Raw genomic sequence first — 23,151 nt, 5'->3', positions numbered from 1 at the left:
CCCGCTTTATTGGGTTCTTTGGTTAAATGCTGCTTCTACCCCCTCATGTCATTATGAGAACAAAGATACACAGTAGGAAAACAGAAAACCTGCTTGGCTTCCTCCGTCTGCCCCCTACCTCCAGCAAAGACTGATTTTATATTGTGCACAATTATAAACCTGGAGAATCAGGCCAGACTGATATAAAAAAAAAAAGGGAAGGCTTTTTGTGGTTGTTGCTTCTCTTGAAAAATATATCTTCCGGGGAGCCATGCAGAACCAACACCATTGTCCTGGGACCCAGACCAGCAAGAGTCTCTTGTTCATGGTTGCCAAGGCAGGTCAGCTCATCTTGTCCAGGCTGCAAGCCTCTGTGGTTCCGTCACACTGCAGGGCCTCGGCCACATGCCTCCCAAACACAGACAGGTTCTGGGTGAATCTGTGGAGAGAAGAAGAAAGGGCTGAGGGTAGTAGCAAGGCCTGGTGGTCTTCAGGGGCTTCTGGGTGCCACATGGCACCCATGTGGGGTGCTGGATGACTTCTTTTTCCCTCATCCCATTCTTCTCTCATCTTCGCTCATCCCTTCTTACTTTTTCTCTTTAGCACCCTTCCCCTTTCTATCCATCTTGGAGAACAAGAACTACCACCAAATCTACTGTTTTTCAGGGTGGATTTTGTAATTATACCCTTTAAACCCGACTCTGCTCAGTGCTTACTCCTGGCTCTGCATCTCAGGAATCACACCAGGCAGGGACTGGGGGACCACCTGGAATGCCAGGATTGGCCACATGCAAGCCAAGTGCCCTGACTGCTATACTATTTATCCAGTCCTTAAAAACACTGTTAAAGTCAAATTAGACATAGATGGTAAAAAATATAAAGCCAGGGCCAAAGCTTATTGCCAGGCACTGGGTCAAACTTACAGATTCATTATCGGAAGTTTTGCCCAACTATTATTTTCATTGTACAAGAGAGAAGGCACTGGATTCAAATTCTGCAAGCTAGGGGCATCTCCAAGAATGTTATTAGTTCCTTATCTGGGTGCCTACAATGACCGACTGTCTCTAGTGGTTACGGGGCATGAGAATTATTATGGAGGCTGGGAGACAATACCGGTAGGCTCTCAGGCACCGGAAGGTGGTGCTGGACCATGGACCCTGCCTTCTGTGCTACCTGGAATTGCTGTAAAGTACCTATACGAGGGCATGGGGATGGAGGGTGGGAATCTGATACCATTTCACAGACCAGCGGGGGATGTGGGGCTCAGATCATTAATCCCTGTAGGCACTGGGGTTGGGCGGTCCTGTTCTTGGTAGACTTCATAGGTTTTGCTCTCTGCCTGCGAGGGTCTAGCATGGAGCAAGCGGTGCAGGGAAGAGGTCTGCAGAGCTCCTTGAACTCGGCTGCTTTCCCATAGTCCACATCCCTAATGGTGAGATGCAGATAGAGTTCTCCCTTGATACCGTTTTCTTTTATTATTATTATTATTATTATTATTATTATTATTTTGGTTTTTGGGCCACACCCGGCATTGCTCAGGGGTTACTCCTGGCTGTCTGCTCAGAAATAGCTCCTGGCAGGCACGGGGGACCATATGGGACACCGGGATTCGAACCAACCACCTTTGGTCCTGGATCGGCTGCTTGCAAGGCAAACGCCGCTGTGCTATCTTTCCGGGCCCTTTTTATTTATTTATTTATTTTTATTTTATTTTATTTGTGTTTTTTTTTTGGTTTTTGGGCCACACCCGACATTGCTCAGGGGTTACTCCTGGCTGTCTGCTAAGAAATAGTTCCTGGCAAGCATGGGGGACCATATGGGACACCGGGATTCGAACCAACCACCTTTGGTCCTGGATTGGCTGCTTGCAAGGCAAACGCTACTGTGCTATCTCTCTGGGCTGATACCGTTTTCTATTTCCTTCACTAGAAGCTCTGAGGGCAAAGCTTTGACCAGTTAGTTTACCACTAATACCCCCATTCTTTACTCTGTGAAATGTCTGAACCGAGTAAATGAGTGAATGAATCAGGCACAGCTGATTAGCTCAGGTGCTCCTCCTCCCCATCTCCTAGGCTTCATGCCTATTATGGGTGGTCAATTAATTTAAATTTGTTTATTTAATATTTTGGTGTTGGGACCATAACTGGCAGTGCTCGGGCCCACTCTAGGTTCATGCACTCAAGGATCACTCCTGGTAGAGCTCAAGGGACAGAAGATATGCTGAGGATCAAACCTGGGTTGAGTGTATGCAAGGCAAGACTGATCCAATCTAGTATCTCTCTGGCCCCTATGTTCAGTCATTTGAACAATGCAACCAATTATTACCATCTCTGTTTTGATAGAGATAAAAAACAATCCCCAAATGGTAGAGCATCTAAGCTGTTGGCTACCTTAATCACTGGAACATAGCCTAGAGAAAGCACAGGGTATAGGATATAAGGTAAAATCCTGTGTCATCTTGAGTCTGCTTATTCAAATACCACGAAGCTACCCCCAGTCTCTCCAAGCCAATCTGGGCTCCTGACCTTTTCATTCCGTTGCTCTTCCTCCTCTTGCTCAAAGGTGTGGGCTATGTTCTCTTCCTTTGAGTCCTGCACTGAACCTAGCATGCTGCTTGGAACCAACCTGTAGGTACTGGATAGAATTAGACTGGATTACTGCTACTAGGCCCTGCCAGTATGACATCTTTTGTGTTAGCGTACAGATTCATTCTTTGCTGACCTGGCATAGCCACCTCTAAACACTAAGCAGTGGGCCCCAGCTCACCTGTCTCTGTTCTTGACTGAGAGGCTTTGCTCCACTCCCTCCATCAGGTTCTGGAAGCATTGTGCAAGTAACTCCTGTTTGGGGGGTGGCTGAGTGCTGATCAGGCTGATCCTCAGTTTGCTGAAGTGCTGTGGGGAGAGAGGCCAAGAGACTGAAGGCTCAGACTTCAGACCCAGTGGAGGGGCCTGACCAGTAAGCCCTACTTAGGTCTCAACAGTTCTTGGAGAAAAGCTTTTGTTCATGACCTTAAAGACTTTAGGGAAAACCAAAAATAATAGAAGATAAATACACACTATAAGTCTCATAAAAAATTACTTGCGAGAGTTGTTTTGCTGTTATTAATAGCGTCCCTGGATAATTTTATGGGGGGACTTAGCACACTGAGTTCTTCCTAACCCACATCTGCACTGGTTACTGGGAAAGCTAAAGAGAAAGGGCCTTTTGGGCTGTGGAAGGATTCACTAAAAGTGCACAGGAAGCCTGCCTTTCCGTGGGTGCTTCTGGGGCCTTGCCGTGCTCCTTTAGTTTACTAAATCACCCTATCCACAGCTCTGATCTGTGTTCCTAGGGCAGGGCCTCTGGGGTCTGTCGAAGTGGGCCACCAGCATCTCTCTCACCTGGTCACAAAATCTGACATGGCCCCTTCATTTCCCTCTGTGTCTGTGGGCTAGTAAACACACAAGTCCTCCTGTCGAACACAGCCCCTAATCATTGGGAAATGGTATAATTTCAGCACTGTGACATGTTACTTGTCTTGTGTTTATCTTTCCAAGCCCAAACAGCATGATATTTAATTTCTATCATACATTAAAACAGCTCGAATCAAAAACACACATAATTAATATGTAGTCAGACTAATACTTAAATACTATATATCAGAGGCATTACACTTAAACCAGTGTCTTCCTGAACAAGATTGGGAATGCACAAAACGACTTATTTTTCCCTTTTATAATGATGCAGTGACTCACACCAAATAGAAAATTATTAGTTTTTCATCCCAAACCATGAAATATTGCCTCCATCAGTAAAGTATAATATTGTGATGTCATAAGCTTTTTCTAAACACTGAATTTGCCCTTATTCCCTCTCAATCATTTTAAAAGAACTGCTCTCTTTTATAGAGCTTGGATTTAAATCACAATAACACCGCGGGAAGATGAATGGCAGTGCTATTGAATGTGGCTAAAATTGGATACTTCAGCACAGGTGAATGATGAGACAGCTCTTCTCTTTTTGATATATTTTCTTCTTCTATTAGTTTCCTTCCAAGGCTGGGATTTCAGTTTGAATTTTAATGTATGCGGCTGCCTCTAATCTCACCGTCTTTCTCCCCAGTACTATCTTATTGTATAGACAATTCATTCTCCCGAGCAGTAATGCACTGTTCCCACTGACTGCTGTGGAGATGGGGTGGGTGCTGAGGAAGCAGGAGCGCCTGGGAGGCAGCCAGGGTGCTGAGTGTTAGGGCAGGCCTTGGCACTGTGCCCTGGGTACAGTTCTGGGGGGGCCTCCAGGGGCTGCTGCCACCATCCTGGGCCACTGTGACAAGAGAAGAGAGGGTCTGGCAGCAGCGGTGTGGCACTCCCTTAGGGCAGAGGCCGTGGCCGGCAGCAGTGCTGGGGGCCAGCATCCAAGGCCTGGACTTCGGTTCTAGGAGCATGAGAGTAGAGAGCTGTGGGTAGGGCTGCCTGGGGAACAAGGCTTCGTGCTGCATGCCCAAGCTCAGTTAGCACAGTTGGGGGAACAGTGATTGTCTGTGGTCCTCTGCTAGTGGCCTTCCTGCCAGTGATTCTCTACCAGTGATCCCTGCCAGTGACCCTCTACCACTGACCTTTCAGCCAGTGACCCCCTGCCAGTGACCTTTCTGCCAGTGACCCGTCAGTGTCTGCTTCCCATTGCCATACTCACCTTCTCGTTGAGCAGGATGAGCCCCAGGAGAGGCCTAGAGACCGACCACTGGTTCCGGCAGTCTTCAAAGATGATGGTGCTCATGAGGACGGACATCATCTGAAAGAGACCGAGGTAGCAGCTCTGTGACCTTCCAGACCCAACCCATCTGAGGTGTGCAAACATCCCTCACCCCATCCCTGACTATGGGAAAGAGCTGGAAGCGGCTGAGGGCAGGCTGCCCAGGGATGATCTCCTAGTGCCTGGATGTCTGAGGCATTCATCATGACCGTGTGCTAAGCAGAGCAAGCAGGAACTGTACAGATAGGAGGCTGGGGATGAACCTGGGGAGCTGAAGTGTGTGTGTGTGTGTGTGTGTGTGTGTGTGTGTGTGTGGGTGTGTGTGAGAGAGAAAGAGAGAGAGAGAGAGAGAGAGAGAGAAGAGAGAGAGGAGAGGAGAGGAGAGGGGAGAGAGAGAGAAAGAGAGAGAGAGAGAGAGAGAGGGAGAGAGAGAGCCTGATCTAGTGCCAGGCTTCAGGCCAAGTGAGGTGAAGAGCCTGCACTTAGATGTCCCTCTGACCCTATCTCAGAGCCCAGTGCTCAGCTGGGCCTCAAGGACAGAGAGGCACTCAGAGGCGGCAGCCAGCTTTGGTCTTCAGGTGGAGATGGACACAGTTCCTGCCTTTTGTACTCTGACTCCGGCTTCTAGAGCTCTTTATAGGCCCAGAGCTCCTTTTCCCAGAGGCACGTTGGGGAGGTAGAAATGGGGGTGCCAAGGCTTCTCCATGTCAACCCTGACTGGTCTTGGAGACCTGGCTTGTTTTGAAACTCTCACACTTGGTCCACTACCCTTTTCTAAAGTCTGATTTACCCTGTGATCTCAGACCAGAATCTCAATCTCTCTCTCTCTCTCTCTCTCTCTCTCTCTCTCTCTCTCTTTCTCTCTCTCTCTCTCTCTCTCTCTCTCTCTCTCTCTCTCTCTCTCTGTCTCTCTCTCTTCTCCTTCTCTTCCCTACTAGCTCTAAAGAGGGGGAATAATCATCTAGCACAAGGAAGCTCTGAGAATCAAATGATATGGTGGCTGTTAAAAGTGTTGCAATGAGTGAAAAGTGGCGAACAGCTGTGGGCATGAGCTGCTTTGCAGCTCCAAACAGCTGCCATTCTGAGCAGTGGCGTCAGCACGATGAGCTGAAGCTGGTATGGACAGAGTTTGCCTGCTGTCTGCACCCACTGGGGTCCCCTCTGTGCCCACCAAAGGGGGTGGGGCCTGTTGCCTGGCACCTGGGACCCTCTGCCATTCCCACGTTTTCTGTGTGCAACCTAACAAGCCACCCAGAGTCATAAAGCCACAAATTAAGTTGACAAGCAAAGCTAACAGATCCGCGGAGACGGTCTGAAATATTATGGGCTTCACAATCTCAAGGCAGCATGGATATTTTAATGGAAAAGATTAAAGTTAGAGACACGAAACTCCTCCAGTAACTGACAAAGCATCCTGAAGCGATGTGCCAATTACTCTCTACGGTTCTCCCGTGGATTCATTTGTCTGAACGCATGTATTTATGTCTGTAATAAGTAAGGAGATGTTTGAATAAGATGCTTTTCTAAAAATAAAGTTGGCTAAAATGGGTGATTTTTCTCCCCTTCTTTTTTTCACTCTTCCGGAAAAGTGGAAGCTACTGAGCAGATCTGCTGGTATAGTATCGATGTGGCGGCTCATTTCCAGAATCTTCTTCTTGAAAAAATCCTCAGGGGTCTGGATTAATAGCACAACCAATGTGGCAAATGCCTTTGGAGAGGGAGCCCATTCCTTGTGGGGGAATATTGGGTGACAGGCTCAGCCAGACCCCACTCCAGGCAAAGTGGTTGTCTGGTGGTGTTTGTCTGATAGCCCAGTGTGCTGACCGAGAGGCTCGTTGCTGGCCCATCTATGTAGAACAGTCACCAGGACGCCCCTCCTCTCCCTTTCCCTCTTTTCCCTCCCCTTCCTTCCTCTCCTTTCTTCCTTCCTCTCCTCCCTCCTTCCCTCTGTCCTTTGCTCTTCCTTCCTCCTCCTCACTCCCTCAGCCCCTCCCTCCCTCCTTCCTTCCTTCCTCCCCTCCCTTCTTCCCTCAGCCCCTCCCTCCTTCCTCCCCTCCCTTCCTCCCTCAGCCCCTCCCTCCCTCCTTCTTTACCTTCTTCCCTCCCTCCCTCCCTCCTTCCTTCCTCCCCCTCCCTTCTTCCCTCAGCCCCTCCCTCCTTCCCTCCCTTCTTTCCTTCCTTCCTCCCTCCCCCTCCCTCTTCCCTCAGTCCCTCCCTCCCTCCTTCCTTCCCTCCTTCCCTTTCCTTCCTCCCTCAACCCCTCCCTCCCTCCCTCCTTCCTTCCTTCCTTCCTTCCTTCCATCCTCCCCTTCCCTTCCTCCCTCAACCCCTCCCTCCCTCCCTCCCTCCTTCCTTCCTTCCTTCCTTCCTTCTTCCCTCCCTCCCTCCCTCCCTCCCTCCCTTCCTTCCTTCCTTCCTTCCTTCCTTCCTTCCTTCCTTCCTTCCTTCCTTCCTTCCTTCCTTCCTTCTTTCCTTCCTTCCTCCCTCCCTCTCCTCTCTCCCCCCTTCCTCCCTTATTTTTGGGCCCTACTTTGTAGTGCTTGGCCCAACTCCTGGCTCTAGGCTTGTTCTTGGCTACACTCTGGGGCCAAAGTAATAACTGGGGATTGAATACATGCCTCCCACATGCAAAGCATATGTGAGTCTATTATGCCATCTCCCTGGTCCAAGCTGCCAGGATTTAAGATGAGGAAAACTGTGTGAGTGGGCCTCCAGTCCCCTCTCACCTTGGTAATGGGGATAACTAGAATGGTAATGGTGAGGCCTGAGGGACAGCACAGCAGTAGGGCTTTTGTTTGCCTTGCATGTGGCCAACCAGGGACGAACCTGGGTTTGACCCTCTGCATCCCATATGGTCCCCCGGACCTGTTAGGAGCGATTTCTGAGTGCAGAGACAGAAGCAATTTTTGAGTGCAGATCCAGGAATAACCCCTGAGCACCAACGGGTGTGACCCAAAAACAAAAATACCAAAAAGCCCCCAAACAGAATGGTAATTGCAAATCTGTCCAGTCAAGCCCATATTTTCTATAGCTAACACACTAACAACTGTATTATCCAAAACCTGTGTCTATGCAGGAAAGGAAATTCTGGGGAAGATACCAGGTGACTCAGTTCACAGAGAAAAACCACATCTCATAGGATCGTGCTTCCTGGCTCTCCCTCCTCCTTCTGAAGCTACGCATGACTACGTAGGGACTTTCAATGAAGTGACTCCAACATGCTGTGGTGGGGACAGGTAGAATTGAAGCCCCTTACCTAGTAGGTGGAGCCAGTCAACTCATGGGAGCCTGCTTTCTTCTTATGTGTAATTGTGTGTAAGTGTGTGGGGTGTCAGTTCAGTGACTGTCAATAATGACTAGTGTTAGTCATACCCAAGACAGTCACCTGGCCTGACCTTACCTAGTGGAGGCCTGTGACACCAGGGATAGCACACTCCACATCGTCTCTATGGAAGTTTAGTCTCTTCATAATCTTCACCTACGTTAGAGTTGCAGGGGGAAATCACTTTATAATAAAGTGTCAATGAGGCATCCCCATGGGGTCTGGTGTTGGGTATAGAGCATGGATTTGGTGGGATTTTTTGTTACTCCTTTTTTTTTTTTTTTTTTTTTTTTGGTTTTTGGGTCACACCCAGATATGCTCAGGGGTTAATTCTGGCTATGCACTCAGAAATCGCCCCTGGCTTGGGGGACCATATGGGATGTCGGAGGATCAAACCTCGGTCCATCCTATGTTAGTGCATGCAAGGCAAACACCTTACCGCCTGTGCCATCGCTCTGGCCCCTTTGTTACTCCTTAACACCAGCACCAGGCCCTGTGTGGGAAGATGCTTTGAGGAACAATCATAACAAATGCATCAAACTCTTGAGTTATTGTTTCTATGTCTCAGGACACATGGACATGTAATTGGTCTTTCAGAGGCTCAGTCATGTCTCAGGGCTTGCCGATATATGTGACTGGTTTTTCAGAGGGTCAGTGAGGAGGCATGGGAGTGGGGGCACTACCTAAACAGTATAGTAGGGTCTACAGAGTCACAGGGACCTTCTCCCTGGCTCCCCACTGGTTTCTGTGAAGCCAAAACCTCTGGTTGGAGAGCTGCCACATGAGAAATGTAAAAGCTTACCCAAGAAGGAAAAGCCTGCAGAATCCTGGAGCTTGTGGTGGGAGGAAAAGGAGGGCGTTGCTGAGTCCTGCTCCTCAGGCTATGTGCACAGCAGATAGTAACACCACCCTCCTCAAACTAGAGACTCAACATCTCTAGGGAAAAGGAATCAATTATTTCCTTTTGTCTGGTGTCTACAGTTGATGTGGTATTAACAGATTGTTATGAGAAAATAAACATAATGGACAAACAAACATACCTTTTCCTGCCTGGATTAAATAATTCTCACAATTTAAATTATGATGACTCTTTTAACTTCTGTATTAAGGATGTGGAGTATCTTTCCCATTTGTCCTCTAAAAAATTATTTGGGAATCCTGCTTACTTGGCCTTCCCACAGGATAAAATACAATGACATAAAAAGGAAAATAAAGCAAATATGTTTCTTCACAGTAAAGATACCGAAGGACCAGTGAAATCAGCTGCCCTGCAAAGATAAGTCAGGCAGTGTCCGTTTCTAAACTGATGCCACTTCGTTCTTCTCCCTGTTCATGGAAAGTTAAGGCATGGTTGTTCCCCAGGTGATAAGCTGCTGGGTCTATTTCCAGACTTTTCCACCTGCTGTTAAATCTAAGGAAACACACAACCTAGTTTTGCTGTTGTTTCAATTTTCCCTGTTCCCAACATTACCCCTAGTTCCTGAAACAGGTTAGGGCAAAGAATTCCCTGCTAGCCTCCTAACACGAGGGGAGAAGACGAAGCTGGAAGTGAAACTTCAGGATTAATGAATTGAGAGTGCTGCATGTGTTGTGTTTTCTCCGACGGTGACAATGTGCATAGCCGAGATGGTCTTGTTTCCCATGGATGAACAAGTCATAATAAACAGCCCAGTTCAATGGCAGAGACATACTGGGAGCAGCAATCACAAAACACTGATGACACTACACTGAGAGCCTCATTCCTGTATCTTCACTATCTGCTTGCAACTTTTCATGAGCAGTAAATCATATGCCAAGTGGGTTAGGGTTAGGATTAGCTACCTATTGGAGCAGCTCTTGGAGCTGTAACATGACGAAAACACCAGAGAATCTGGGGCTGGGGGAGGCTGTGTGGGGCCTGCCACCCAGGTCTGTGTAGGGAACTCACTTCTCCTTTTGCCCATATCAAATGAACTTTTTCTTTTTTCCCCAGTGTGGCGTAAAGATTAAACCTCCTTGGTGGAGATGAAGCAACTGTGTCTCCTCTGAGTAGGAATTTTATTTTATATATTATTTATTTTGGTTTTTGGGTCACACCCGGTGGTGCTCAGGGGTTACTCTTGGCTATGCACTCAGAAATCGCTCCTGGATCGGGGGTCCATATGGGATGCTGGGGATCAAACCCAGGTCTGTCTTGGGTCAGCTGCATGCAAGGCAAATGCCCTTCCGCTGTGCTATCACTCTGGATTCATGAATAGGAATTTTAGAGAAAGCAGGTAGAACACGGTGACTGTCTAGTCCAGAGCCATTGCCTTACTGACTTTTATTCAAGTGCCAGTTGTTACTGCTAGTCCTTGGCACTGTCTGACTGGGTGCTCCACTATCAGTTTAGCTTCATAGCTTCTACTGGGCCGGCTTAGCCTCTGACTGGGCGGTCTTCAGCTTAGCAAAGGTGGGCAAGCTTAGGTTGGGGATTTAGATCAAGGTCCACATGCCATGCGAAGCCTGCCTGTCTTCACAGGACCCTACTCAGCTGATGGCTAAGAAATGGAGCTAGTTACTCAGGAAGAAGACATGTAATGAGAAAAGGGACGGGAGACATGGGATGATGTGTCTGAGGAATTCACACCCATGTCCAATGGATTAGGGAGAGGCTTTCTTTCTTTTCTATTTTTTGGGTCACACCCGGCAGCACTCAGGGGTTACTCCTGGCTCTAGGCTCAGAAATCGCTCCCGGCAGGCTTGGGGGATCATATGGGATGCCGGGATTCGAACCACCAACCTTCTGCATGGAAGGCAAATGCCTTACCTCCATGCTATCTCTCTGGCCCCAGGGAGAGATTTTTCTAAGGGAAGGGGGTGAGGCAGGCAGGGCTGTGTGGCCAAAGACTGAGCTGTGTTCAGGCTTTGAGAGGGATTCTGCAGCATGCCGAGTGTGTAAGTCAGGGTCAGTCTGAGAAGGGAGGCCTTGGAAGGCTATTTGACTGATGAGTAGGGGAGGCCTGCTTCTCAACCATTTCTGTGTTCCCTCTCTCTCTAGACATGGTCAGGGCATCCAGGATAGGGGAGAAAGGGTTTACAACCCCTGATGGAAGAACCTTTTATTCCTATTCCATAAAAATTTTCCAGGAAAAATAACCAGGAACTGATAGGTATGTAAATGAAGGATTGAGAGAGTGAAGGAGAGGTGGACTATGGGAAAAGGAGGAGGAGCAAGAGCAGGCAATAAGCTGGCCAATACACACAGACCCTGACAGAGATGGCCAAGGAGGGCACTGTGTCTGAAATGAAATATGTCACAGTGCCAATGTCAGCTCTGAGGGACGTTGTTCTGAATCAAGGAAGGACACAGAAGGGCCAGAGATACAGCATGGAGGCAAGGCGTTTGCCTTTCATGCACAAGGTCATTGGTTCGAATCCCGGCATCCCCTATGGTCCCCTGAGTCTGCCAGAAGCGATTTCTGAGGGTGGAGCAAGGAGTAATCTCTGAGTGTGCTGCTGGGTGTGACCCAAAAACCAAAAAAAAAAAAAAAAAAAAAAAGGACACAGAGACAGAAGGTTGCGGCAACATTTTACAATAAAACAAAGGCCTAATGGCATAGAGGAATTAGTCCTGCCTGTGGCCACTCAGGTAGGACTAGTGGCCAGTGGGCTCCCTAACCAATGCATCACTGACATGGGACCAGCCCAAATCTCACTGCCTCTCTATGTGCACCCTGATTTCTAGATGGGAGCTGGCAGCAAAGCAGACCCAGATGTGTCTGACACAACACTAATAGGTATGGCCGAAGAATATACAACAGGTATCGCATTTGCGTTGCATGTGGCTGGTCCATATTTGATCCTCAATATCCCACATGGTCCCCAGAGCACTGCTGCCAGGAGAGATTCCTGAATATCACTGGGTGTGGCCCCAAAGCAAAAACAAAAGAAAATTGATGGGGGCAGGAGGAGGAAAAAAAAAAAGCAAACATTTCTGTGGAGGTGCCCTCCCAAGGAATTTCCATTACAGATGAGTCTAGAGTTTATGTCTCAACCACAGAGGGCAGCGTTCTGACTTTCAGGTCTGAGAGTTTTTATTTATAGGTTTCTAAATGGCAAAGAGAGAACTGGCCAGGAGGTCGGAGAGGTGTGCCTGAGACTTGGAAGGTCTCTGGTTCTAATAGTGATAGCAGGAGAGGACCAGGGAGGCTGAGGACAGAGCCCTGTCTGTTGGTTTGCTCACTTGTCCACCACCTACATTGGTGTCCAGCTGGTTAGACCCCACGAACTACATAGTCTAAGCCCTTCACAAGCCCTCACAGAAAGCTGTGAGCAGTGCATAGCAAGTGCCGCAGACACTGTGGCATAGAACCCTGAGAAGCTGGAGGAGACAGCTCCCTCTGCCTGAGGTAGGAATGCAGGTGATCTCTGGACCTGCTGTTGAGAAGTCAGGCAGGTGAGTGGGTGGGAGTGAGGGTCTGACAAGTGACACACAGGGCTGATCAGTGATTCAAGGTACCAGAGACTGTGTGGGGAATGGCAGGGGCAGACGAGGAGGGATGGGAGCCAGATCTGGTGGAGGGTTTGGAGGTTTGTGCAGGAGATCATGGCCATGATCCAGCAGAAAACAGGAACCCATTTCTTTATGGGATTCTCTAGCAGGAGTTGCTGGCTTCGGACTGGGCTCCGAAGGCTGCGGACCTCAAGGAAACTTGGGCTGTCCCCCTTCCCTTTGTGCATCTGTGCTCTGCGGAGCAGGCCACAGACAAAGGGTGTCTCCTTGAATCCTCGTCAGAATACGGTCTGGCTCTGGTCTTGCTGTTTCTACTGCCAGTAGCTCGAGAGATGGTACCGCCATTACCTCCCTTGGCTCATAGCGCATAACTTAATAGTGTCCGTGTGCTCTTGTCAGGAACAGTTCTCTTCGTCAGGAAGCTTTCTATTGATGTTCAACCTTCATTTTCCCTTTCTTAATATTATCCCATTATGCCAATACTCCATTGTGCCCTGCTAAGTAATTCCCTTTCCTCCTTGGCATTTACATCTTCCAAGTATTTATAGACTTATCAAATGCCCCATTTAGTTGTCACTTAGGCAGGCTATACATATTTAGCTTCTTTCATCTGGCCCCATAAGCCAGACCTTCCATTCTCCTAAATCATTTGAGTCACTCTCCTCCAGGTTTCTGTCAGCTCGTTTCCAGGCCCATAATGCAGGGGATACAGGTTTAAGATGGAGCTGACACAGGAAGGCCAGCTCGTTCCCCGGAGGGACAAGAGCTCTGCAGTACGCCTAAGGAACAGCTTCTCCCTTGGAGCATCGACTCCACCCAGGTGTCTCCACCTGCATGCTCTCAGGCCAGTGATATTCCGTCATTTGGTTGTCTTGTGTGGCAGCATACCCACTGTGTGTCCTGACACCATGCGAGGAATTTCTCCTTCCTTCATGTCCCCACTCTCTCACTTCTCACACTTACTTATGGCTTCAAGATAATTCCTACTATGTGCCAGGATGGAAGAAAACATGGTTCCTTGTGGCCTATAAGAGCCTGCAGAGGCTGAGTATCATCATTCTTTTTCTGCCCACCCATCAACTTGTTTCCTTCCCGCCTGAAAGGTCTCAGAGAAATCATCCCTAAATGCACTTAGCTCTAATTGACGTTCTCAGCTCCCTGGTGGAACTTCTATGTCCCTCAAAAGTGAGTGCCACATTAAGTATGGGCATTAACACAGGACCTTGCTCGGAGTTTTCTTTCTGGTGGTTCTCTTTGGCGCCTAAGAGACTTATCTTTAGGCCTCAGGACTTGTCCTTCCCCTTGTTGGCCTTCCTGGCAGCTTACTTTCCATCCCTTATTCATATGACCTCAGTGAAATGTGCCCTAGTTTTTTTTTTTTTTTTTTTGGTTTTTGGGCTATACCCGGCGTTGCTCAGGGATTACTCCTGGCTGTCTGCTCAGAAATAGCTCCTGGCAGGCACAGGGGACCATATGGGACACCGGGATTCGAACCAACCACCTTTGGTCCTGGATCAGCTGCTTGCAAGGCAAACGCCGCTGTGCTATCTCTCCGGGCCCCGCCCTAGAGTTTCTTTACTTGGGAAACAGTATGGCCAGTGAGAGGGAAGGCTGAAAGAGTGATAGAATGGGAGGTTAAAGGTAATGAGTCTTAGCTGAAATCTTGGGGAGTCATGGTATGAGGCTACAGGAGGGTTCATTCAGCCACCTGATCCCTGGCTGTAAAGAATTTTCCTAGCTGAGGTGTTGTAGTCTCCAAAGAGGTGAAGTAACTCCTTCAAGAAAACAGGGAGAGGCTTCACTGGTAGCAAAGCCATCTGTTGGCTGTGGAATTTATCTGCTCTGATTGCTGCAAAGTAGAGTCCTCAATGTACAAAGAGAATTCCTAAGAATGAACTTTGGAAAGAAGGATGGAATGTCATGAGCCTGAAAGCTGCGGTGAGGGAGCTCAGTGTATTTTTGCATATGACAAGGCTACAAGAACATATGAAGGGGCCGGAGAGATAGCATGGAGGTAGTCTGTTTGCCTTGCATGCAGAAGGACAGTGGTTCAAATTCTGGCATCGCATATGGTCTACCAAGTCTTCCAGGATCGATTTCTGAGCATAGAGCCAGGAGGAACCCCTGAGCGCTGCTGGGTGTGACCCAAAAACCAAACCAAAACAAAACAAAAACAAACAAACAAACATATGAAGCAGGAATAAATCACAAACAGTACTAGGCTTAGGAACCTTTACCTAGTCTTCCAAGCTGTATACAAGACCACAACTGGAGACAAGCCTTCTTCAGTGTCCTAAACATATTTTGTAAGCTCAGAGAATACTGGTGGTTACTGCTGACTAAATTTTTTTTCAGAAGTTAAGCTAGAAACAAATCAGGAAGGGCTAAGTCACATCTCTAAGCATGCTAATATATCTTGGGAAAATAGCACATGAGTTACCTTTCCAGCATGTGAAAAGCTGGTTGTAAAATGAATAAATCATGTGTCATTAAACTAGCCCTCACTTTATACTGTGCCACTTTCCCAAGGAACTGAGACTGTCTCAAACCCTTCACAAGGGCACTCAGAAAATAAAGGCAGAAGCTAGCCTGCCATTTGTCCTGCTACTGTACTTAGATAGGGACAGAGGAAAAGAAATGCCAGGAAGACACTTCCTGCCATAGGCGCCAACCATCCCCACCAATCCTGTCCTCGGCCTTTTCAAAATCGAGCTGACATAGGAGCACAAGGCTTTGCTACTTACTCTCTGTGTGACAGTGGGCAAGGTGTCCACTTCTCAGAGCCCCAGATCTATTTTGGTAGAAAGTGAATATTACAATTAACTGCCCCAGAGAATGATGGGCCAAATCTGTGCAAAGAACCAGCACAAAGCCTTATATATTATATATTAATAAATATAAATAAATATATATTTATAAATAATTTATAAAAATTATAAATATATTAAATATTAATAAATATAATATATAAAGCCTTATATATTATATATAATCATCTTTTTTATTTCACTACAGTCTTTCAACATCCTGATTCTGTGTGGGCCCAAGGTTGCCCTTCCACAGTAGCCTCTTACTTACTGGGAAGTAAGCAGGTGGTTTCCTGGAGGAAGGGTCTAGGCTTCTCAGGATGAAGGATGAAGGATCTTTTATTCAGAGTGGCAGCGGGAGGGGGCATTCCAATCCTTTCTGGTCAAGCACCTCTCCTGAGGAGTCCACCTCTCCTGAGGAGTCCTAGGTTAGCCTGGGTGTGATGTAGAAAGGTGATTTCATGAGTCCTTAGAAACAATGATTGGAGTAGAATGGCTTTGCTTATCTGTGTTAGATGTGGGGAGTGCAGATGAAACCCAAAGCTTTGGATGTGTGAGACAGGAAGAGTTAGCATGCAAAGGCTAAGGGCAACTGCAGTGTGTTTCTTTTGCTGAGAATTTGTAAAACAAAAACCAAAGAAACCCAAAAACCACTGGGAATTAGCAGATGAAATGCTCCTTCAGAATACAGGCTGACAAGCATTTTTTCTGAGTTGGGAGTCAGTATTCACTTCCTGGGTTAGAAATTCTCCATGCAGTTTTTTTTTAAAGCGATATATTTAGTAAACCTTAATTTACAATGATAGCCAATTATGCCAATCACAAGGCTGAAAATCTGCTTGCTTGCCATTTGCCAAGAGATGAGAGATTGTTAAGAAAGTGCATCTAATTATTATTGGGATAAACCTGTCTAAAATAGAGCCTTTCTTCTTACGAAATGTTCTGTCTGCTTTCCACGAGTGTGAAGGAGGAGAATACCCTGTTCGTCGTTTACAACGACTTTGCTACTCTGAGTACATTTGCTGTAGACTAATAGCCGAATGGACTGTGCTACTCTGTGGGTAAAAGAACAATGACAGATTGCAGTCACTTTAATTTGTAAAGAAAACACTCAGAGCCCCTGAGAACGCCACATCAAGCCACGGCACCCAATGACTTTGTGCTAAGTCACCAACCACACAACAGTCTTAGCTTGAAGACAAAGGCTGACGGACATGAGACTTATTTATTTCCAATTCTTCATGAAGTGCTGGCTTTTTTGAAGCCCTGTGGAAAACATTGTGATCCCCCTATTCTATAAACATACAAATATAATTGTAAAATGACATCATTCTGTTTTCATTTAATTACCCCTGAAATGCTTTCTATTTAATATTCATTACTCAAAAGCTAATTTAAAAGAGAAAGAGATGCGACTTATTCAAAAAGATGTACTGTCATTCACAGCAATAGTTATCTAATATACAGAAGTTAATAAAGCAGATTAATCTACAAGTCCCTTTAAGCCATGCTTGAGTTTTGAACAACTGCCTCTTTGACCCTTCACCTTCACGCTGTGCACCAGTAGCAGGTGCCAGCTGTACAGAAATTATGGCTGCACATTGGAACACAAAATCTTTTCTTACTTTGCTTCTGACCAGCAGCTGACCCTGTAGGAGTGATTGTTTCTGGTGCCGGCCTAAAGGCTACATAAACCAGTAGCAGATAAACAAAAGGCTACATATACCAGCTGCCTAGCCTAAGGGTGCCATCCTCTGAGGACACCTCCACTCCTTCTCCAGCGTCCCAAATTGCCCCTTGTTTGTTTCCATACATGCATGTCATCCTGGTTACTTTGTGTGACGGGTGGATATTATAGGTCTCCCACTCCCACAACCAAAACAACCACAAAAAAACCAAACCCAAACAGAACAAAATAAACCCCAAACCCATCCCTTTCCTCGAACTTGACTTTTGAGTATTCCTTGTCAAACTGTGCCATTATGATGCTAATCCAGGCCTGATTTAGCAACTTTAATAAGAGGCTAAACCTCTTGTAATTAGCTAATAAAATTTTATTATGTATTTTAATATTAAAAGTTCTAAAATCAAACTCTTCAAATCATACACTGGTACACAACTAAGGAAGGGACTTAAATATCACTGCCCCAGAAAACGGAAAAAGCACATTGTAGCTGATTTTTCATTCTCAGAAATGTAAACATGGAATTCCTATGTGGTGGCAATGAAAACTCCAACACTCTTAATTATGTGCAGAGAAGAATGAATCTATTCAGTAAGAAGCACACTGTACCATTTCCAGCAATAGCATGAGATGGCTTTGACAGTTATTTCTTGGATACAAATTACACAAGTATAAAAACAATCCCCATAATGATTAAATGCAGTTATGTACATAGGAGAATACTAGTGCAAATGGTAACATATTTAAATGGTTTTCCTTCATTAAAAAAATTATATATGATATTAAACCATCAATCACTGCTGAGGCACAGGAGTTTAAATGTATTGTCATCAGTTGAAATAAATGACTTGGAGACTGAATTCTGGCTCACTCAATATGGTGTCTTTGCTGTTGCTTAGTCACCCAACTCTCTGCTGGTTTGGGCTACATCTGGTGGATTCCATCCCTTTCAATTAATAAGGCAAGTTATGCTATCAGTGGATTACATCCTTAAACTGCGCTCAGAGGTGGAAAGACACATGTCCTAGTGAAGAATAACAACCAAATAACTTACATTAACATTTAGAATAAAATCTGGAGTGCTCATTGCTCACCTCACTCATGTTTAAATACAAATTTCTTATAGAGCTTCGCTTCAGTTGGGTTATTACATATGACAGGCTATAATTTAACTTACTTTTTTTAAACACTAACATTATGTACCAATCTATAACCAGGCTAGACGTGATACCCCCAGACACTGCCTTTAGACTGCCCTTATGAAAATTAATTTTTTTTGGGTCACACCCGGCAGCGCTCAGGGGTTACTCCTGGCTCTATGCTCAGAAAATCGCCCCCGGCAGGCACCGGGGACCATATGGGATGCCAGGATTCGAACCACCGTCCTTCTGCATGAAAGGCAAATGCCTTACCTCCATGCTATCTCTCCGGCCCCATGAAAATTAATTTTAGGGGTTTGTTTTACATATATTCACTGATCATCAAGATCCCAGGCTCCATGAGGTGCTGGGACAATATTGAAGATGAAGGTAATCTTTGGGAGGAAAATTATTATTTAAAGACAGGTAAGTAACATTTTTTGTTGCAGTTGAAATAGGTACTCAGAAAATATTTTCTGTAACTAGAAATTAAATAAAAACAACAAGGAGTTGGTAGATAAGGGTTTGGCCCAGAGTCACCCTCTAAAGATGGGCAGGCAAATTATTTTATAGTATCATAGACACAATGCCATTTTCACAAACAATAGTGTTTCTCTACTTTTAAAAGTTGAAACTTTAATGCCAAACAGAGGTAGCAATCATAAATTCATCATTTGTGATAGGTTTTGAGTTTTATTTCCTGGTTTTCACTTAGTTTCTCTTTTCTGTTCTGGTACTCTGAGATATTCTTATTTGACCCATAGTAAGTAGTCTGCCATGCACATATGTACCTGCCATACCATACCACACACAGCCAGATGGACCTGATTATTTTTGAAAACAAATCAAAACAAAAAAGGTTTGGCATTAATTGAATTTCATTGTCTATTTATTGCACCCCTTCAGTATAATGGGGTGGAAAAACAACACAAAAACAAACACCAAAGGTAAAAACCAAAAGCTGATAAGATGCCTTATGTTGCAATAGGGATCAAAGTGTATGTGCCATATATAAAAAGCAAACTAATGACTTTAAAAAAAAAACAAACTACTCATCAGAAATGAGAGAGAAAGAGTCCAGATACAGAAAGCTGAAAGAAATAACAGGGATCATGTGATCTTAGTTCTGAAATTCTACAAGGTCGCTAGCTTGAAGATCGGTTTTAATTTTTTGGTGTTAATTTTTTTTTTGGTTTTTGGGCCACACCCGGCATTGCTCAGGGGTTACTCCTGGCTATCTGCTCAGAAATAGCTCCTGGCAGGCACGGGGGACCATATGGGACTCAGGGATTCGAACCAACCACCTTTGGTCCTGGATCGGCTGCTTGTGAGGCAAACGCCACTGTGCTATCTCTCCAGGCCCCTTTGGTGTTAATTTTTATATCAGTGGCCAAAATTTAAAAGGCCGAATTTCTGACTTCTCTAAGCTTAGTTGGTAACCCTAGGTGTGGTCTCACTGTCCTGTCCACCCAGGGCAGCCATTAGAGTCTGGGGTTATGTGGAGATGCAGACACCCCCTCCTTAGGCTGCCCCTGAGAACTCCACCACAGCTGAGCTCTTGGGAGAACTTTCGCTACAATATAGGGTAGAACAGAGCAGGAGAGAGGGGTATTTCCAAGGAACCCAGTTCCAATTTCAGACCCATCAATGTGAGAGGGCTTGAATCAATGATTTAGTAGAGTTCACAGTGCTCAGCAGAAGCTTCTTGCTTGCTATCAGAGCGGGGTAAAGAGCAGCACCACAGGTCAGTGGTGAGAAATAGGACCCAGTCCAAGACAGGTGAATGCAGAGCAAGAGGCAGAGGGCCTCTTATTTTCAAGTTCCACAGCTGTTGTCCTCTGTCCTAACAGCTGCTGACTCTGTCCTCAAGAAAGACAGGTTCAAGTAAAAATCCTGAACTACCTCCTGGGCACTAGTGGCAGAGTGGGCAGAGTGGTTTCCTGAAATGGCTGTGCCATTGAACTCTGGCCTTCTCAGAAAACATGTGCCAGTCTACATGTGTAGCCTTGTGTTCTACCTGGGAAGTGCATCTGGGCACAGAATGCAGGAGTGGAGGGACAGTTCCGTGAGCACAACCTGCATGGCAGAGGACCATAGGCCTTTCCCATACCAGCTGACAGTGTAACCTCCACCTCCCCTGCCTGTTTCTTGCTTGGGCCATGGCCCATCTGTTTTGTCCCGGCTACAGTAGAGTTGGAGGTATAGGATAACTGTTCTCGATAATTCTCTCTTAAGAATGGCTCCAGTGGGACTTAATGGAAGTTCAAGTGATCTCATGATAAAATCTCAAAACATACAGACTGCTTTAGACTAGGAGCTGACAACAAAGCAAGAGACCTTAAAGGGTTAAGCACGTGAACTTTGGGGTTAAACAGATCTAGGTGAAAATTTCAAAGGCATAATCCCATGGATTATGAGTTCCTGAATTCTTTTTCAGTTTTGGTCTCTACATCTGTAAAGCAATGGCCAGAATACTACACCACAGCTACACAGAGACATGGTGATGAACAAATCAGATAATGCAGATGGAAAGAGTTTAAATTAGTGCAGGCACAGAGTAAGCACTTCCATATTGTGAGCATTATAATTTTTCCTAGAAACTAATAGTTTGTCATGAAATGTGGGTCCTATTCCTAGTTTTCTTTAAATTTTTAATTCACACTATTCTATGATCCAGTTGTACAGTTGTTTCACTTTCATCAGTATAATTGCTAGATTATTACTGTTATGATTATTATTTTGGCTTTTGGGCCATAGCCAGCTGTGCTCAGGGCTTACATTCCTGGCTCTGTGCTCAGGGATAACTTCTGGCAGTGGCTTGGGGACCATAAGTGGTAAGTGGTGATGGGGATTGAACCTGGGGTGGCTATGCATAAGGCAAGTACCCTCCATACTGTGCTGTCACTCTGGCCCTTTCTTGAGAAAGGCTGCTAGATTAGCCAGATTTAGTGAGGCCAGAAGGGGAGGGGGAAATGCTTTCTATTTAGGGTTCATTGTAAAAGTCTTTAATAATGCTAGGAAACCTGGCTAATTATTTTTAAAAAAGACAAGAAACGTGAATAAATGTTATATGCTCAAATGTTTCCCACTCTGAGGATCTCTCTAAGGTTCTCCAGTTCAATCTTGGTTAAATATGTGCCAGCACTTTCTCCTACTTAGTATTAGGGAATGGGATCTTAAGTATGAAAGATGTCTTGTATAGTATGTCAAAATGTTGAGCAATATCATTTCAATCTAAATACAAAAGTGAAAAAGGAGCAGATGATTTCCCTTCTGCTGTAATTCACTCTGGGATGCATGTCATGGACAGCACTATACAAAAGCAATTTCCATTGATTGACTGACTGATAGAGGAAAGGGTGAATGTTTGTTCAGCTTACGTCCCTACTGAAGTATGATTCTTACAGATCCTGACAGCTCTTCACAATTTGTAGTTAAATGCCAAGTTATTGGGGGTGGAGGTGTATTGGGGAGGGTGGGGAAGAATGGGGAAAGAGAGAGGAAGAATTAGGACTTTTTTCAGGTCTTAGAAAAGTTGACTTGAGTGAAATATAAATGAGGGTAAGATAAATTAAAACCTAAATACTCTAATTCTTCTCTGTTCAATATATTTAGATGGTACAGAACTGCTAAAAATACTTGGCTAATAGCAAAATCTAATCAGCAACACTGACAATCATATAGTTGTTGTTCCACTTTTGTGCAGGGTATTCTTTCTAGACCAATTAGTTTAATTGAAATCCTGATTTAGAGATGCAGCCAGCCTCAGTGTCTTTTTCTTATAACCTGAAAAACAGCCCAATCTCTGAACTGGCTTCCAGTTCTAGAAAATACACTCTCATCATTGACCAGATTTGGGCAAATAATTTCCTTTCATGGCATAACTGAATGCTGAACTATGGATTATAGATAGATGTAAATACACAACAAGTGACAAAACCAAAATAATAAAAAGATTAGAGAAATGATAATTGCCAAATGACTGAGGGTGGCCAGCGCCTGCCTAAACACTGCCACTACTGGTCCGGTCTGTTTCTAAAAATTGTGGCTTGACAAGTGTATGTCAAACAGCAAAGGAATAGCTTGGGGTGGGGAGGTAGAAGGGAAATGACAGGATGTTTTTTTCCACAATATATGTGTGCCTTGCTTCCCCAAAGTGTTGTTAAGACAAGACAATGCTGACTAGACAATGATTCTTATTTGAAATATAGATTCACTTAACTATAATGATCTTCAAATGGACTTAATAGAATGCTTGCAAAGTTAGATTTATTTGCCAGATATGGTTGATGGCTTATTTGGTTGATGGCTTACTTGACATCCCTCTCCACCAAGAGAATAGTAACTGGTTATATATATGTATATAAATATATATATTTAAATTTAAAATATCTAACTAAAGGGACAGTGGTGGAGTGTTATGGACATTTTTTTAGGTGGCAGGGTACAGTAACTTTGTACACCCATACCATAAGCGTGAACACTATTATAACCACGCTACTAAACTACTACAACAATAAAACTGAAAGATCTCTAGTCACCTAACAGGTCACAATACACCTATTTCCAGGTGTGAGGCACCAGCCCATCTCTCCCAGGCTATTGCGTTTACATAGAGAGGACTCTGGGAAAGTGCTTAGCTAGCCTCCAGTCTCCTTTGCTGTGGAAGCTTGCAGAAAAAACCATCCACAATGTGAAGCTGACACTCTTCCTGCAATTATGCTTCAATCAGTCTGGGTCCGGGTTAGGGGATGAGAGTTCAAACTAGTAAATAATCGCAGGATCATTGCATCAGTTAAGTTTAAAGAGCTGACAACCCCTCTCTAAACTCCGAGCACAATTAGTCATCAGGGTCTAGTTTTTCAGCACTGTTAAGCAATTTGTAACCCATTCCTTTTAATAGGGTTAGGCATTACTTAACGGACACAGATGCTTTGGAAACTGAAACCTCGCTTTGCGAAGCAGCAACCTTGTTCATTACCTTCTGTGATAGGCAAATCATCTATAAA

The 23,151-nt window shown here is 45.3% G+C and overlaps 1 protein-coding gene across 1 annotated transcript in view; it reads right to left on the bottom strand.

The window, feature by feature from the left end:
* RANBP17 (RAN binding protein 17) overlaps window positions 1-23,151 on the bottom strand; it is a gene marked incomplete at its 5' end in the record, with an annotated part of 271,440 nt that continues 248,289 nt past the window's right edge. Inside the window, 3 exon segments of the mRNA XM_049775658.1 lie at window positions 1-418; window positions 2,746-2,873; window positions 4,657-4,755. Of these exon segments, the coding sequence (XP_049631615.1) occupies window positions 322-418; window positions 2,746-2,873; window positions 4,657-4,755 (324 nt within the window).

The sequence above is a fragment of the Suncus etruscus genome, chromosome 6 (genome assembly GCF_024139225.1).
Source record: "Suncus etruscus isolate mSunEtr1 chromosome 6, mSunEtr1.pri.cur, whole genome shotgun sequence".
Classification (NCBI taxonomy): domain Eukaryota; kingdom Metazoa; phylum Chordata; class Mammalia; order Eulipotyphla; family Soricidae; genus Suncus; species Suncus etruscus.
Note: the sequence above shows the minus strand (reverse complement) of the source record. Positions and strands in the feature narration are given on the sequence as shown.